The 16,220-nt window shown below is 38.4% G+C and overlaps 1 protein-coding gene across 1 annotated transcript in view; it reads left to right on the forward strand.

The window, feature by feature from the left end:
- The window catches only part of LOC120783766 (protein shisa-8), a 94,414-nt gene that overhangs the window by 66,106 nt on the left and 12,088 nt on the right, over nucleotides 1–16,220 (forward strand). Inside the window, exon 3 of the mRNA XM_040116983.1 lies at nucleotides 16,004–16,120. Within this exon, the coding sequence (XP_039972917.1) occupies nucleotides 16,004–16,120 (117 nt within the window). The remainder of the gene's footprint in view (nucleotides 1–16,003; nucleotides 16,121–16,220) is intronic.

Consider the following 16,220-nt stretch of genomic DNA (forward strand, 5'->3'; position numbering starts at 1 on the left):
CTCTAATATAGTAACTAATGACTACTGGTGTCAATATTGTTATTATTCTCACCTGCTAGATATTTTTTTAAGAGAAACTGGTCACGTCTTGTTGCTGGCAAGAATATTAGGTCCTGACCTGAGGGTAATAAAACAAAGGGTTAGAGAATTTTTATGGCCCAAGGATGGCACTTAAATCAATGAAAGAGACGTGGAACCCACCGTGACAGAAACATTTAAGAAATTAGCTTTGATGGACAATACAGACGGGGGACAAAGTAAAGGAGAAACCTGAATAAATGAGTGGAGAAACACAATTAATGCAACAGCATGCTTCTGGACAGGTGTACTACAAGGTACAATTAAACAGTTAACATCCAATCGTGCTCTGTGGCAGGTAAAAAAATGCTGCGCAGGCTCATTTGATTCTGATTTTTGTATCAACATGGAAAGAGGAAAAGATCTCAGTGACTTTGAAGAGGGTTCATTGTTAGGGCAGGGATGGCAGGAGCTTCAGTCTCAAAGACTGCTGAACTGGCTTGTGTTTCAATAGAAACAGTGACTACAGTGCCATCTGCATTTAAAACTATGGAAAAGACAACAGGACATAGGGTCAAAAATTGTGGTCGACACATTTGATGACCCTGTGGGATGCTCGTGCATTACTGCGATATGTAGGGAAAAACAGAAGAGCAACACTCCCTTGGGTGACTGAGAATGTCAGTGCAGGACATGATCAGACTGTGTCAACAAGAACAGTCTGTTGACAGTTACATATAGAGGGATATTATAGTAGGGTTGCAGTGCACAAACCCCACATTACAAAGATTAATGTACAATTTGAGCGTTCAGTGGTGCAAAAACCATAGGTAGTGGTCTACAGAGATGTGGAAAAACGTGATATGGTCAGATGAGTCATCCTTCACCATATTCTCAAAAAGTGGGCGAGTGCATGTGTAGCATACACCAAGAGAACGGTACAGGCCTGAATTCTTGAACCCTTGTGTGGGGGGATATGGTGGCTGTTAAGCTGTGAGTTGCATTTTGCTGGCATGGTTTGGGTCCACTTGTCCCTTTAGAGGGAAGGGTCACTGCAAATCAATACTAAGTTGTTCTGAGTGATCACCTTTATCCTATGATGAAACATTTCTGTACTGATGGGAGTTGTCCCTTCAGGATGGCAGTGCCCCCATCCATAGGGCACAAGGGGTCACTGAATGGTTTGATGAGTATGGAAATGATGTAGATCATACGCTATGGCTTCCAAAGTCACCAGATCTCAACCCAATTTAAAACCTATGGGAGATTTTGGACCGAGGTGTTAGACAACTCTCTCCACCACCATCATCAAAACACCAAATGAGGGAATATCTTTTGGAACAATGGTGTCCATCCCTCCAGTAGAGTTCCACACACGTGTAGACTCAATGCCAAGGCACACTGAAGCTGTTCTGGCGGCTAGTGGTGGCCCAGTAACTTACTAAGACACTATGTTGCTTTGTCCTTTAATTTGTCATCCATCTATATGTATCAATTAATTTTTTCCTCACCTCTTTTATGGGTCCAATATTAGCCCCAAGCTGCAACTAAAATGGGTTTATGGATGAGGAGAAATAGGCTTTAAATCGCCTTTGTCAGGTCTGACATTGGCTGTGATTTATACTCCTGTATAAAAGATCAAAGAACAGTAAGAGTGCACATCATGTCATTTTTTATAAAACAGAGAATCTGATTAGGCCCTTTTTAATAACCATGATTAAGTCATTGCTTTCATCATTATTTGTCTATTTCTGAAAAAATACATTAGTTCAGAGGTACTGGAAAAAGGAAAAAGTTATTCATATTTAAAGTTAAACTGAAGAGTAAGATACAGGTTACTCAATTTCAGTACTAATATACAGTAAAACTGATACACAGGAAGTTTCCAGACTCTTGGTGGAACAGGATGGATGTAGAAGGGTTAAACCGACTTTGGATCTTCAAACCACAACTTTGAAGAGTTTACTCTTGTATGTGTGTGTGTGTGTGTGTGTGTGTGTGTGTGTGTGTGTGTGTGTTGTTTTGCTTTGTTTTAAAATAAACTAGCGTTTCAAGCAGGTACACAAGGGTCTAATCACCCAACACAACTGACCAATCCTGGTCAGATTGAACAGGAGAATGAGGCCAATGCTGAATACGACTTAAATGGGTGGTTTTATGGCATAAAATAGACATAAAAACAAAAATACAAAAGAATACATCTGTGCAGGAGAGGACAGAAACCTAAGTGGGCTCATTATGGTCATCCCCAAAGAGCACTGAACATGGAAAACAAGCAGCAAAATAACTCTAAAATATAAGAAAGAAAGGAAGGAAGAAAGAAAGAAAATAATAGTTGATGACTGATGTGCCTGCAGTCCTCCTCTCAGGCTGCATACACCCACAACAACCTCCAGCAACTCGGTAAAGCAGACTGTATGTAGCCTGAGAGGCCAACCCAGGGGGAAAAGTCTCCAAAGCACTTCTGCATTGCTAGCTGTGACTCATTAAACTGATTGTTCTGAGCGTACAGTAGTAACCGAAGGCAACTCAGATGAGTGTATCAACATTTTTATCAACTTAGATCTTCTCACATCTAGAATTTGGCAACTGGACAGTCAGAAGTCACTGTCTACAGAGATTTTAGTGAGGAGTTTGTGCACATCAGTACTGGTTCATGCAATGTGGCAGCAATGCAGCAGTCATGTAAAAATTGCAAATTTTCTGAAAAGTAAATCCAGTGTCTTTTGAATACTGAAGCGCCCTTATGGTTTGATCCTCTTGCAGAAGGCCTTTGAGTGGAGTTTCAGAGATTTGTGAGTGTCAAGTGAAGCCCTTGGGGTTGCATGGCCTCTGTAATGGAAGGGCATGGTCAATACTCAGATTAGCTCAATAATTCACTAGTTCTCTAAGTACAGTAGGAAGGAGTGTATCTGTATGCACACACTGTTGTGACACACACATACATATTTATACTTACAGAAACAAAAAATACAGGTACACAGATCTACGCACTGGTTATTATTAATTCATTAGTTCTGCAGGTACAGTGAATGAGAAGCATTACTAAAATATCTCTATCCTTCAAAGAGCTTTAGAAAGGTGTACTATCTTTTAGAATATTAAATGGTAAAAAGAGATAAGGCCATAAGGGAGGAAGAAATTCTTACAGTCTGTAAAAAAACAGATTTTTCAGGGATTGCTTAGGGATTTTGAGCAGGAAAAATGTCTTTGTATCTGCTGAGGTTTGTGTGTGAGTATAACTGTATGTCTGCACATGTAGAGGTAGCAAGTCAAGGACTTGATATATGAAGATGTTTCATTTGCACTAAAGTGGGGATTGTTGTGAAATTACCTGAGTTGATAAGTGTCACAATGTTGCCATTAGCAGCAACACAAGCTCCAAAATGTTCTAAAATCAACTCAAATCCTCAAGTCAACTTCAACAATTTGGTTTTGGTCCTGGTTAAATATAAAAGCTTTTATTTAAACTTCAAAATGGAGCGCTTCTCAACTCAGATAAATGAACATCTGCCCAGCTGTCAATCAGACCTCAACAGTGATTACTGTTTTAGTTACTATCTACTTTACTAATGATACTTTGCAGTGAGGAGACATATTTTGCCTATTTTGCATTTTAAGACAAGCTCACTTTATGAAGCCCCATGCTGGTTTACAATGTAGCACAAGACAGACCTCCAAAGAAGAACAACAGCATCAGTAGTTTCAGCAAATGCCCCAAAACAACATATGTTTAACTCCCATTGGCAAAGCCCTCTAGTGGCCGTGGTACTTACAATATGAGCAAAGAGGCAAAGTCAGGTGACATTGTTATAGAGCAACAAAATCTGCATAGGGAGGAGATTGGGGTGGATGGTTGTATCACCAAAACATCAGGCTTCAACATGGGAGATCGCTGTTTATTTCACACTTGTTCGTTTTCGTGTTTATTACTGTAACCATGATGACGAAGGTCCCTGAACCTTAATAATGTAGTCATTTTAACGATGTTTCGATGAGCGATGTTTCCCCAAATCTAACCAAACCTTAACATTAGTGTAGCAGTTTTTTTTTCAACAGTGATTTGTATGTATGTCAACCTGCTGATAGTAGCATCAGATCAGAAAACTGTTCCATATGTCTCTCTAGACGGCCTGGTTAAAATTGGTTTAACTTGGAAGACTTGTTGTGTAGCATTCACTCCTTTATGTAATTAAATTTTTTGGGTCTGTTTTCACTGTAAGACTGTGATATGTGTAACAAAGTAATTGCTATGTGCATTTCTGTTCATTTTTTTTGTCTCAAAATTCGATACAAATTTTCATATGAATGTTACGAAAGATCACAATGAGGATACACAACTGTCGCAAGTGTGATTTTAAGGTACAAAAGAGCAACAAGGGTTCCTGATTGTGTAATATCTGTCACCAATTACCTAACGGATACAAATGGCCGTCTGTCGTGCACCAAAGCCTGATCTCGAGTCTTAGGTAATTGTTGTGAATTTTTTTTTCATGAAGAATTCATTCAAGCAAATTAATGTATGAGACCCAAATTGGTTCCTGTTGCATAACTAGGGTTTCTGTACCTCTCCAAATTTCTGCAACTGTTAGAGGGAGTTGGAGATGGTTATGCAACACACACACTCGCTTTCAGACACACAAAGTGCACATGTACACACACAGGTAACATATGTGAAGCACACTTAACGTTACAAGACTGCTCACAAACAGAAACATAAGGAAAGAGCCAAAAAAAAAAAAAGATACACACACACAGAAAACATCAGTAAATGTCTGTGGGGTAATTAGGGAGTTTTAGATGACTGTGCAATACTATTACCTCTTGAATAATTAAATCCTCAGAAGTTAAGAAGCGCAGGGCAGGCGTTTGCTTTGTTGTTTCTTGAAGAACAATTAGAGGGTGAAAAAAGGGGAGGGAGAGAGACAGATTGAGTCATGGTGACTTTGAGGGAAGCCAGTGGGACTTCGGACGCATGTCAGAGTTAAAGTAGCTCTTTGTAGATAATGAAAAAGAAATAATGGACTAAAGAGATTCACTCTTACTGTTTGCTCCAATATTGCATAACACACAAATGCATGCACAAAAAATGCACACACCCTCGTGCACGCATGCACCCACAAGCATTGATCACTCAAACGTACATTACAACAACAGTTAAAGAAAGTCTACATGTTTGTGTGTTTGCATACATACAGACGTTATGATGAAAAATGCTTCCATTTAATATTCTCGTTTTTACCAATTGTGGTTCAATTTTTAAATTATGACTGACAGGTTAATCAGCCAGACTGGATAATGAAATTCACATAAATGAGGATCCAGGGTGCTGTACCCAGACTGTTTTTCCAGAAAACATGAGTAATAAGAAGGACAGAAGCATCAAAAAAGGAGCGCACAAACCATGTCATCAAATGAGTAAAATGAAGAGAATAGATTAAAATGAAACAAGAGTCTCTTCCCATGGTTTGTGTCACTCTTTACAGTCAAAACTATCTAGTAAAGTCTAGAGAATGAGGGTTGGATATATAACTGTATCATGGCTAACGCCGCTGTCCATGGTGCTGAAAAGAAATGCATACTGTCAGTAGGACACTTGATGGTTCTGTCCATGGTGCTGAAAGCAGCTGCTCTACATTCAGGAAAATGCAAACCAGGAGGGACATTCTAAGCTGTTGTGTGGTCTCTTTCTCTTTCCTTTATCTGTTTTCAATCTGTTCATCTCTCACCATCTCCTCTGTAATTTCAATCCATCATCTTTTGCTCTTTTCATCTTCAGTTCCCATTTTAGTGACATATAACAAACTATGTTTACATGGACTACAATAATCTGGCTATTCTAATGAGTTTTTGTTTCTGCTTGGACAGTAATAAATGTACTTAAAGCTGAATTAATCAATATTTTTATAATAACAATGGATTCAAATTACTAAGTGTATCATGAAAGACATCACAAAAGTATAAAAAAAAAGGACACTTCCTTTTTTACAGCTGTTATTTAAATTTACATAATTCAATGTCTCAGGGTTTCTGAAATTAAAACACTGAAAAAAATAAACAATTGGAGATTTTAAAAACAAGGAATCTTCTTACTGAAGTAAATTTAATCTAAATTTTGACTCATTCAGCAGCCGAACACACTCGTGGAGTTCTTTCTACAAGGGAAATCAAATATTTTTCAGAAAGTTCATCCCAACACTGTTGCAGAAGTTCCCATGAATCTGTTGCACTTGTAGGTTGCTTTGCTTTCATCTTCTTTTTTGCTTTCATATGAGTCCACCGTCTAGTTTGATTTTTCTAATGTTTTGGGTCATGATCTTGCTGTTGTATGAAACCCTGACCAAACAGTCAGTCTTCCTTTGTTAATTGGCTTTTTGTCATCATTCTGAAAGCAATATGCAGTTCTACTTCCTGCTGTACAGTATAGTCCTTTTAATGCTTTAAAGTGTGTTGTAACACAGTTTGTTCCAATGTTGCCTTTTGTACAGACAGAAGGTTTGTACTTTAGGAATTGGATAAAATTGCAACATGTAAAGTAAAAGGTGTCACTCCTAGTGACAAACACAGCGAATTATCATCGGACTCTTCAGTTCCCCTCAGCTCAAAGATAGTAACTAGCTGGTGAACATGGTTAGCAGCTACAGAGCCAGATATTTCCATCAGAAATTGGTGGAGACCAAAACAGAACTAAAAAAAGAGTACATTTTGGAATTCATCAGGTGACCAGAGGTACAACTCCATATGAATGCTAATGTTGCTCTGTGTCTGCTGGATGTGGCGACTGTTTCCTAGCATGTTAGTATATTAATTTTAGAGGTCCATGATAGCTTTAAAGTTTACTATAGTTTAATAATACTGGAATTATTTTACTGATATTGCTATTCACCTAGCACTTAAGCTTATGGATCATGTTACTACTGTGGTGTGGGTGTCAACATATAAATGCTGGAAAAACATGATATTTCCAGATGGTCTCTGTATGAAGTTACTGTACATGAAAATAGAATCAGACTGAGTGTTCACAGTGACTGTGCTCTGGAAAAGATGCATGGCTACACAGGACGTTCTAAATAAGTAGTGGTAAGAACACACAAACAAAGAAATGGAGATATATAGAACAGATAGAAGATGGTGTTTATTTTTAGGAGTGGTTTGCCCTGTAACAATAAGAACACTCCACTTATCTTATTCAGTATGTGATTATTGTGTCCGTGACCTTGTTTGGGTTAAGGTCATCAAAAAATTCTTCATTTCTTTTCCTTCTTCCACTTTTACCTAACTCCCTTCATCAGTCTGTTTCTCTTCAACTCTCCTCCACATGCTTTCCCCAACCATATCCCCAATGGGAAGCAAAGGGCTCTGTCCATCCCCATGTGTATTACAAATCCTCTGTGTGTGTGTGTGTGTGTGTGTGTGTGTGTGTGTGTGTGTGTGTGTGTGTGTGTGTGTGTGTGTGTGTGTGTTTGTGTTTGTGTTTGTGGATGTATAGCGGTCCACTGCATTATGTAAAGTGCTAAGCAGACAGGCAGCCAAAGTTCAATGCATTCAATGTGTGGGCAGAATGCAGAAAATAATGGTGTTATCCTGGGATAAGCCCTCATTTACCCTGCAAATAGAATGTATGAGAGGGAAAAAGAAGGGGGGGGACTTCCACATTGGAATCAATGTACTGAAATGACTCCATTTAACACAAACAAGAGAGAGACTAAAGAAAAAAAGTATGTTAGAGAGAAGTATGGAATGAGGGTAGTAATCCAGAAACTTTTTCTGATTAAAAAAAAATGCAACTACAAATAAAAGCTCCTCTACTTTTGTCCTACAAGCACTGTTCAAAGTTTATCGTTAAAATAACATTAAGTTACTGGCAACAGTTAGCAGCAATGTCCTGTTAGTCATACCACAGTAAAGCTACATTAGAACTAACTACAGTAGTTTTTAACTTACTATAAAATTAGTGCTACAGTTCATTTTTACAAGTACAAGATTTATTGAAACAATTTTTCAGTGTCTGTCATTTACAGTATTAGTTTAATCGGTTTTAACCAACAAGTTCTGCTACCTGAACAAGCATATAGGTCATTTGTCCCTACCGTCTGATCTGACCCATAGGAGTGTCTCCTGATAAAGCCCCCCTACAGCAGCAGGTGTACCAGTCCTTTATTGTCATGGTTCCAGTCGTATACACGTGGTTAAGCTTTGGAACGGTCACAGTTTGGTTAGGTTTTAAGGACAAACACAACTTGGTCAGGTTTAGGGAAAGATCGTGGTTTGTTTTCAAATAAGTACATTCTTTAAGTTAGAGGACCCTTTTTCGTCAAGGTTACAATAATAAACATGTAGTTAAACTTGAGGAACATCATGGATAAAAGAAACAACGCTGGTTCTCGGTTTCACAGAGGAAACGAACAGAGGTCTCCTGTATGAAAGACCGGTGTTTCGTTGATGTTCACACAGGAGACCTAGTTAGCTAATAGCTAAGCTAGCCTGGTATTTTGCCAGTCAAGCACGACATGCAGCACAAACTTCCATTCAGTGAACTTGATAGGATTTTTTGTTTAAACATTTTTCCTCATCTAAAACAAGGACTAGGTTCTCACCTTTTTAAACTGTCTAAAACACAGCAGTAAATGAGGAGCTGTGACCAAACAGAAATACGTGTGAAATCTCTATCAGCATGAAATGACAGTTAAGAAAAAAAAAATCTCCTTCACACAAAGATATTCTTAAAACTTTTCATGCTCATCTGCTTTTGCATCCACTATAATAAAAGTCAAGGTAGGGAAAATGAGAGAATTTAAAAAATTAAAGGCGGATGAGTGCATCCCACACGTTGCTTTCATTACAAGACAACAGATGGCCTGCCTCATACTCACTGAGAGAGAATAAACAAATAGGACAAGAAGAGTTGCAGGAAGAAGCAGGTGACGGAAAGAAAAAGGAGGATTGAGAGGGGGAAAAAGGAACAAAGACAGCTACTGAAGCAGGAAGAGGCATATGACAACAAATTAATCAGAGAGAAAGTAGGTGATACAGAGGTAAAGAGTCAAAGGTAAAAAAGACAGAGAAAGAATAGGAGTAGGGAAGTGAGGGGATAGGAAGAGAGATCTGCTAAGCAGCATCTGCTCATACTCTATGGACATGTTGTTTGCGTGATTGAGAGGGACTACAGCATGTTATACCCCACAACACCTAAAACAAATGTTTGCGTGTATTTCTTCTACTGCAGCGCACTGAGAAAGATATTAATGAAGTAGGCCCATATGTCATAAACAGGCCACCGTCTGAAAGCCTTAACATGCAAAGAGTATGGAGTTATTACCTCACATTTTGCTCGTTAAAGACCTATTTTCTTTACATTTTATACAATATACATTACATTATATACAATATTGTAAAATTGAAGGCCTGATGTAAACTGTGTTACCACTGATGCCAGTATCATCATAGGTTTTTGTAAAACAGGTGTAATAAAACAGTCACACACTGACTAAAAAAAAAACATAGTAAAACCAACAGCTGAGACATGAAAATACACACATATCTAGATTTGCTGTAGCATCATGCTGTCTATAGCCCCAAATAATAGACATAGGTGGGGATTTCCCAAAACAGCCAAAGTGTACATGATAGTGGAAATATATGAAGTGTGCAAACAAATATTCATCTGCTTTGCAGTAATTTGTAGTTGTACATAGTCTCCTACCAGCCACCATATTTAATGTCACAATGGGCAAAGTTGTTTATCAGTTATATTTCATGTAACTGCTGGCTGAGGTGTCTTCGTATTTAGCATACAGACATGAAAGTGCCATTGATCTCATAATCTAACTCTTGGCAAAAAAGATAATAGGCCTATTTCCCAAGATGTTGAACTATTGCTTTAAAATAAAATAACTAAATCAGAATTGCTGCAAATTGTAGTTTTCAAACTTTTCAGGTAATACTGGTTGGTTGCAGTGAGTGAGGATGCATGTATGACTTTGTAGCTTCTGCTCTAATAATTTAATCTCCACATTGGCCAACATGCAGACCAGTCCCATAAACAGCTGCTACATTGCTTTAGGAACATGTATTCTTTGTTACGTACTCAATATAGAAAATGTGCTTTCCCCAGGAAAATCAGATGACAATTTCCCAACATGTGTCATAAAGTAAACTTCTCCTCTGACCTGTCTTGCCCTCACAATCCTTGTTTTTTCCTTCCCTCTCCTTCTCTGGTACACTTACATGAAACGATGTGACATATACGCCACTTGGCTGTTCATCCAGTGTGCCCTACAGTTCCATAAGTGCATTCATGTTAGCCTGCGTTACTAGCAGGACTCAAAGTCGTACCCCTCCTAGTTTTCTGTTCTATGCATTAAACAACACAGGAATCTCTTCCCTTTCTCCCTGTCTGCTACCCACGCCACTTCCTCCACCTTACATCTATTTTCCTTTCTTCCTCATTCCATCTCTCTCCCTCTCTGTGTGTGTGTGCGTGTGTGTGTGTGTGTGTGTGTGTGTGTGTGTGTGTGTGTGTGTGTGTGTGTGTGTGTGTGTGTGTGTGTGACAGTAGTCATGTCAGAGTAAGGCTGGCTGAAGCCCTTGCAGCAGTCAGCCTCTTTGATGTTGAGCCCTGCTGAATTAGGCCATCACCCAGCGGTGCTCTGCTGCCTGCCTGCACACACACACAAACACACACACACAAACACACACACGCAGTACGCTTGCAAGCACACACATAAAAACAAAAACAAATGTGTGCTGGCAGGAAAGCATGCACATGCAAAACGAAGTATATATGCTGCTACTCACACAGAAGCAGTGGGCACACACTAAAACAGGTCCACAAACATTTCTTATTCTCAAGTCTCACAGTTGCTGTCTCTACTTTGTGAATTACATTCATTCACCGTAAATCCTCATTTCATTCTGCACTTCTCTTTAATAAACATAAATTTGAATTCTTATGAGTGCCTCTCCTCTGAGGTCTCTATACTGTAGCACATCAAAAAAACATGCACACACTGATGAATACACACATGGAAAAATGTAGGACATTCAGAGAGAATTTATTCAAGAATACAGCATACGGATAAGAATTTATTCCCTTTCAATCTGCTCTCTACCGCTCTTATAGTATGCTGGTATGAATAGTCCCCAAGTGACTAAAGGAGGAAGCCTCCTGAATTCCAGATAAAAACAGGCTGGTGACCTGACATTTCATAAAATGAACATGGTATCTTAAAATGGAAATACATACTCTGTGCAGAAAAAGGAGAATACACTTCAGTTGTAACAAATTGAGACAAGGAGGAACTTCTAACTCTGCTATCCCAAGTTCAGTTTCCATATCAGATGTAGAAAAATATTTTACTTCCCTTGGTGATATTTTCATGTTGACTGAGTCCTTCATTTCAACTAAACCAAAACCTTCCCCAAACATTAAAGCTGCACTTCTCAATTTTTTTATAATAGTGATGGATTGATTGTTATGTGTAATGTGAAGGGTGTCCCTCGTAGTGACAAAACCACATAGAATTATCACTCGACTTTGCAGTTCCTCTCAGCTGTACCGAGCTTTTTAGCTTTTTTCAGCTCATTGTTTTTGTTTTCTAGCCCGTAGCTTTAATATTTTGGTTTAGTATCACTTCTCTCGTAGTGTTGAGTTTGTCTGTACCAGGCAGATGTTTTCAGTTGAATAGCTCTAAAAACTCCCTGTATGCTGCTGCCCAAAAGGTAGAGAGACAATGTTAGCAACTAGCTGATGAACATGGTGGAGTATTTAGCAGATCCAGCTATTTCACTTAGAAGTTAGAGGAGATTAAAAACAGAGCTAAAGGGAGAGTGAGTATTGGACTTACATTTATTTGATGGACAGAAAGATGACTCCAAATACATACAAATGTTGCTCATATCTGTTCAATGTTTCAATAAGTTTCAGTTTGCCATATTTAACTTTTTGTTTCCTGAAATAAATATAATATCAAGACTATTCTGCAATTTTAAGCATTAGGATACTCCCCTAAGTGGTAGTCATGTGAATCAACATATTGAATTTGTGGCATCATTAAAAAGAATGCTAGTCAAGATTTAAAATATCTCTACTATTATTGGACCATTAAATTTTATACGTCTAGATTAGTTGGTTTTCATTTATCCCAATCAATATCTCAACATTTAGAAGTTGGATTGGCACATGGTTCCCTCACCATGAACTGTAATCACTTTAATGATCCCTTAACTTTTCATATAACCATCATATATACAAACATCGGGTCGAAAGCTTAATTTGTCCAGTACATTAGTTTACGACAAAATACTTCAGCCTCAGCTGTACTTTGTGTTTAGTGCTAATTAGCAAATCTTGGCATTATACCTGCATGTCAGCATTATCATGGTGAACATGTAGCCAGACTGATATTAGCATTTAGCCCAAAGCACGGCTGTGCACAAGCACAGCACACAGAGCTGCTTTGCTAGCATGGACGTATAGACTCTTAGTCATGTTCAGACCTAATTTGCTCACTACCTCTCCCTGAACTTCTGTTCCACTAATGGAGAAAAATGACCTTTTCACTCCAGTTAGAACAGCAGTTTTTCTCTCCATCTTAAAATCACCAGCCTTAAAGCTGATAACTGTCATATTCATATAACATACGATTTTATTCACTCTGGATAAAAAAGTGGAATCATGAAACTGATACATTTAGTGGTTCTCATCTGACAAAAATAACAAATAAGCCAAACCATCTCTTCCATATCCAATATACCATATCCGATCTAATGCCCTGTTAGCATGACTCATTAAGTTTAAAAAAGACAACAAATAATAACACAACAAAATCTCTCTCGCTCTCTCTCTGTGCTCTATGGTGGCTGGGAACAGCCCTGTGGTGAAACTGGAGACTGGCCAGGGATCTTTCCATCAATTAGTTGATTTTTTTCCCCTGTCTATCTCTGCCTTCAACTCTCTCTCTCACTCTGTTCTTCACTCTATCTCTCCCTCTCTGTCTGTCTCATTATTTCCACTGTTGTTGGCTTGCTAGATAACGCTTGAGAACATAACAACCAAATTTAGGGCACGTAAAGAGCAAAAGCTATTTCTTTATATATAGTTATTAAATAATCACTCAAAAGATCCTGAAAACCTAACTTATGAAGCGCCTACAGGCAATTTTTAATATGTTTTTGTTTGTGTTTATTTGTTTGGATGGTTGATTGAAGGTCACGCACCTTTAAATATCTATTTTTGAAGTGTTGGTGATGATGAGTAAGTGAGGAGACCAGGTGGTACCAGCGGTTCACATAAGACAATAACAACCCACATGTGACACACGCACACAGCTACACACACATAAAATTACAACACACAGCTGTGCCCCCCTGCACTCCACGTTGCACACAACCTGTCATCACTGCATAACAATTACAAGGAGAAGTGAAGATCTATTTCTAATTCAATCAGTCAGCAGCGGTGTCACATCCCTCACTCTCTGGCTTTCTCCCTGCCTCACCCGCTCTCTCCCTCTCGCTCTCCTGTTTCCCCACTCACTTAATTCTCGCTGACACATCTCAGTCATCGTGGGGCTGGTGGACATGGGTGAAAGGTCTGTGTGTTTGTTTATTGCATGTGTGTGACAGCGTGTTTGTACTGTTATTCCCCTGTGGGAAATGGTTTAAGTTTAAGAGAACATTTTTAAGAAGTGAGATAATCCTAACCTGACCTTGTTTCTTCAGATCTTGGAGGGTTTTAAAGTTAAAGATGCTATTTGGAACAATGGTGCATCACTCTTAAATTAACTTTTATTCTTTGTTTCTGTAACAAAATAAGTCCATAGAGAGGGTCTTTTGCCTCTGATAGTGTTTTCAAAAATTAAAACTTAATTTTCATTACATTACATTACATTTTTTTGTAAAACTGTGGCTGCATTATCAATTTAGCAATTAGTTGCCTATTTACACATCCAGCAGACCTGGAGCAACATCAGATCACTGACATTTCCCTTCCTTTAGTTCTGTTTTGGTCTCTAACAACTCCTGAGAAAATAATAGGTTCTTTAGCTTCTAAATTGTCCACTATGTACTTTCTCTGTCTGCCATTTGCTGCTGGGCAGGTGGCGTACAATCGGTTCAGGCTTTTTTGCTGAAAACAGCCAAAAACTGCTGCTAAAAACGAGGTTGATGAGAGCAGTGAGACTGACTGTGAAAAGTTAAGTTATAAAACCAAAACAATAAGCTGAAAGAAGCCAGAAATAAAAAACCTCTGTAGACTTGAAGGGAACTGCAGTTGGGTGATATTGTTTAAACTACACATAGTAATTTGATCCATTGTTAATATAAAAAGATTGATTAGTGAAGATTTAAACTCAATTTGGAAGAATGAATATCACCCTTTTCCGAGCATGAAGCATTTACTCTAATCCACCTGCAAAACAAGAAAATATTTTCCATGGGGTCTTGGCAGTCATATCAGTATTGAAAAAGTTTGCTTGTCGCTGGAAACCAAAATTCTTTATTTACATCAGATAAAAAGAGTTTTTTATTGTGAACAACATGTTTCACATCAAGCTGCTTCAATTCCACTCATCAAATTGTCAATATGTCATCAGGTGCCATAAACAAACACACAGGATCGATAGCAAAACTACTAGAATTACCATGATATTGACTCTCAAATCCAGAACATCAGCAGACCAAAGCGTATTAATATTAGCATCAATCACTGGGACCATTATACCTTCAGTATTCAAAATTCAGATTTACCTCAAACACCGATTCAGACAGAGATGCTTGTGTCAAAGATGAGGATCTTTAATGAGGATTCTTCTGTGAGAACTGATCCCCCCTTCAGAAGTACATAAATGAACATTCAATTTTAGTTAAGTCAATAATAGCGCAAAGCGCACATAAGGAGAAGGTTGTGGTGTTGAAATGAGTGAGAGCAGAGTGATAATAGGAAGTTTCAGGTTATAATGGCCACGCTGTGCACCTGCATGAATATAACTGGATCATAGGAGTCAGCCGTTAGCCACACAGCCAATGTGAATGAGTGTAAACACCTCATCGTTAGTGAACCAACCAGTCAGCCAATGATTATAAAGCATGAATGAACCAGCTGATGCCCATCAGCCAACTCAAACAAGGAAAGGTCATCAGAATTCTATTAAGACATGACATAAAGTACAGATGAAAGCAATATAATATACTTAGTTGGATATTGACACCAAAATATTCCACAGATTACCAGTTCTTCTTCTCTACCCCACACTTCTTGTTCAGTACCATAAAGTAATGCAGCAGATTCTTCACAAAATCCAACTCTTTGACACTTGAAATTCTGAGCTGCAGCTACATATCTTTACAGCATCAGTAATTTAATCAAATCTGTCATAATTAATCTTTAATGTAATCTGTTGTAAGGAAACATACGCACAGTATCTTTTTACATATTCCATGCATCATTATGTTTGTGTGTTATTTTCTTGTTAGCTGTCCTTGTATGTATCCTAACTGTAGGCCCATATTAAGTAACGTTTGCCTCTGCCCTGGGTAACCTGCACATCTAAAGGCTAGTGCTTTAGATGTGCATATTTGTTATTTTAAGTGGAAACATTATGTAATGAGAACTCATAGAAATGCGCAAATGGTTATCGAGCCACAGCTAATCATTACATCCATTCTCCCTAAAAGAGCTTAACAAGCATCTTATGTCACATTCTGGATGCAGTGTTCAAACACTGTAGTTACAGACAAAGTCTCACAAACTTAATTCATGAAATAAACAAATATCATCTTAAATCAGATTCGGTCTTAACAGGCCATGATGTACCAGAGTTACAGAAGACTGGTGCTCCTTTAATTGTGTGATGTTGTTACTCCCTCTTGAGAATATTCTCATAACACTAGCTGATGAAAAAATTAACTGATTTGGATTCTCTTTGGCTGACTTTTCAGATATTTGCTTAATATATTTTTCTCTCTCTGTGTCCCCCTCCCTTAGATCATAACCATTTGAACAACGCAGCCTTGTCTCCCCTGGGTCCAGCCATGGCCTTGTCTCACCCTCATAACAACCTGGGAATTGGTTTCAACAAGTACAGCTCGCTCAAGGCCGTGGGTGAGTAGGATTACACACACACACACAAACACACACACACACACACACACACACACACACACACACACACACACACACACACACACACACACACACACAC

Source organism: Xiphias gladius, chromosome 3, assembly GCF_016859285.1.
Source record: "Xiphias gladius isolate SHS-SW01 ecotype Sanya breed wild chromosome 3, ASM1685928v1, whole genome shotgun sequence".
In the NCBI taxonomy this organism is placed as follows: domain Eukaryota; kingdom Metazoa; phylum Chordata; class Actinopteri; order Istiophoriformes; family Xiphiidae; genus Xiphias; species Xiphias gladius.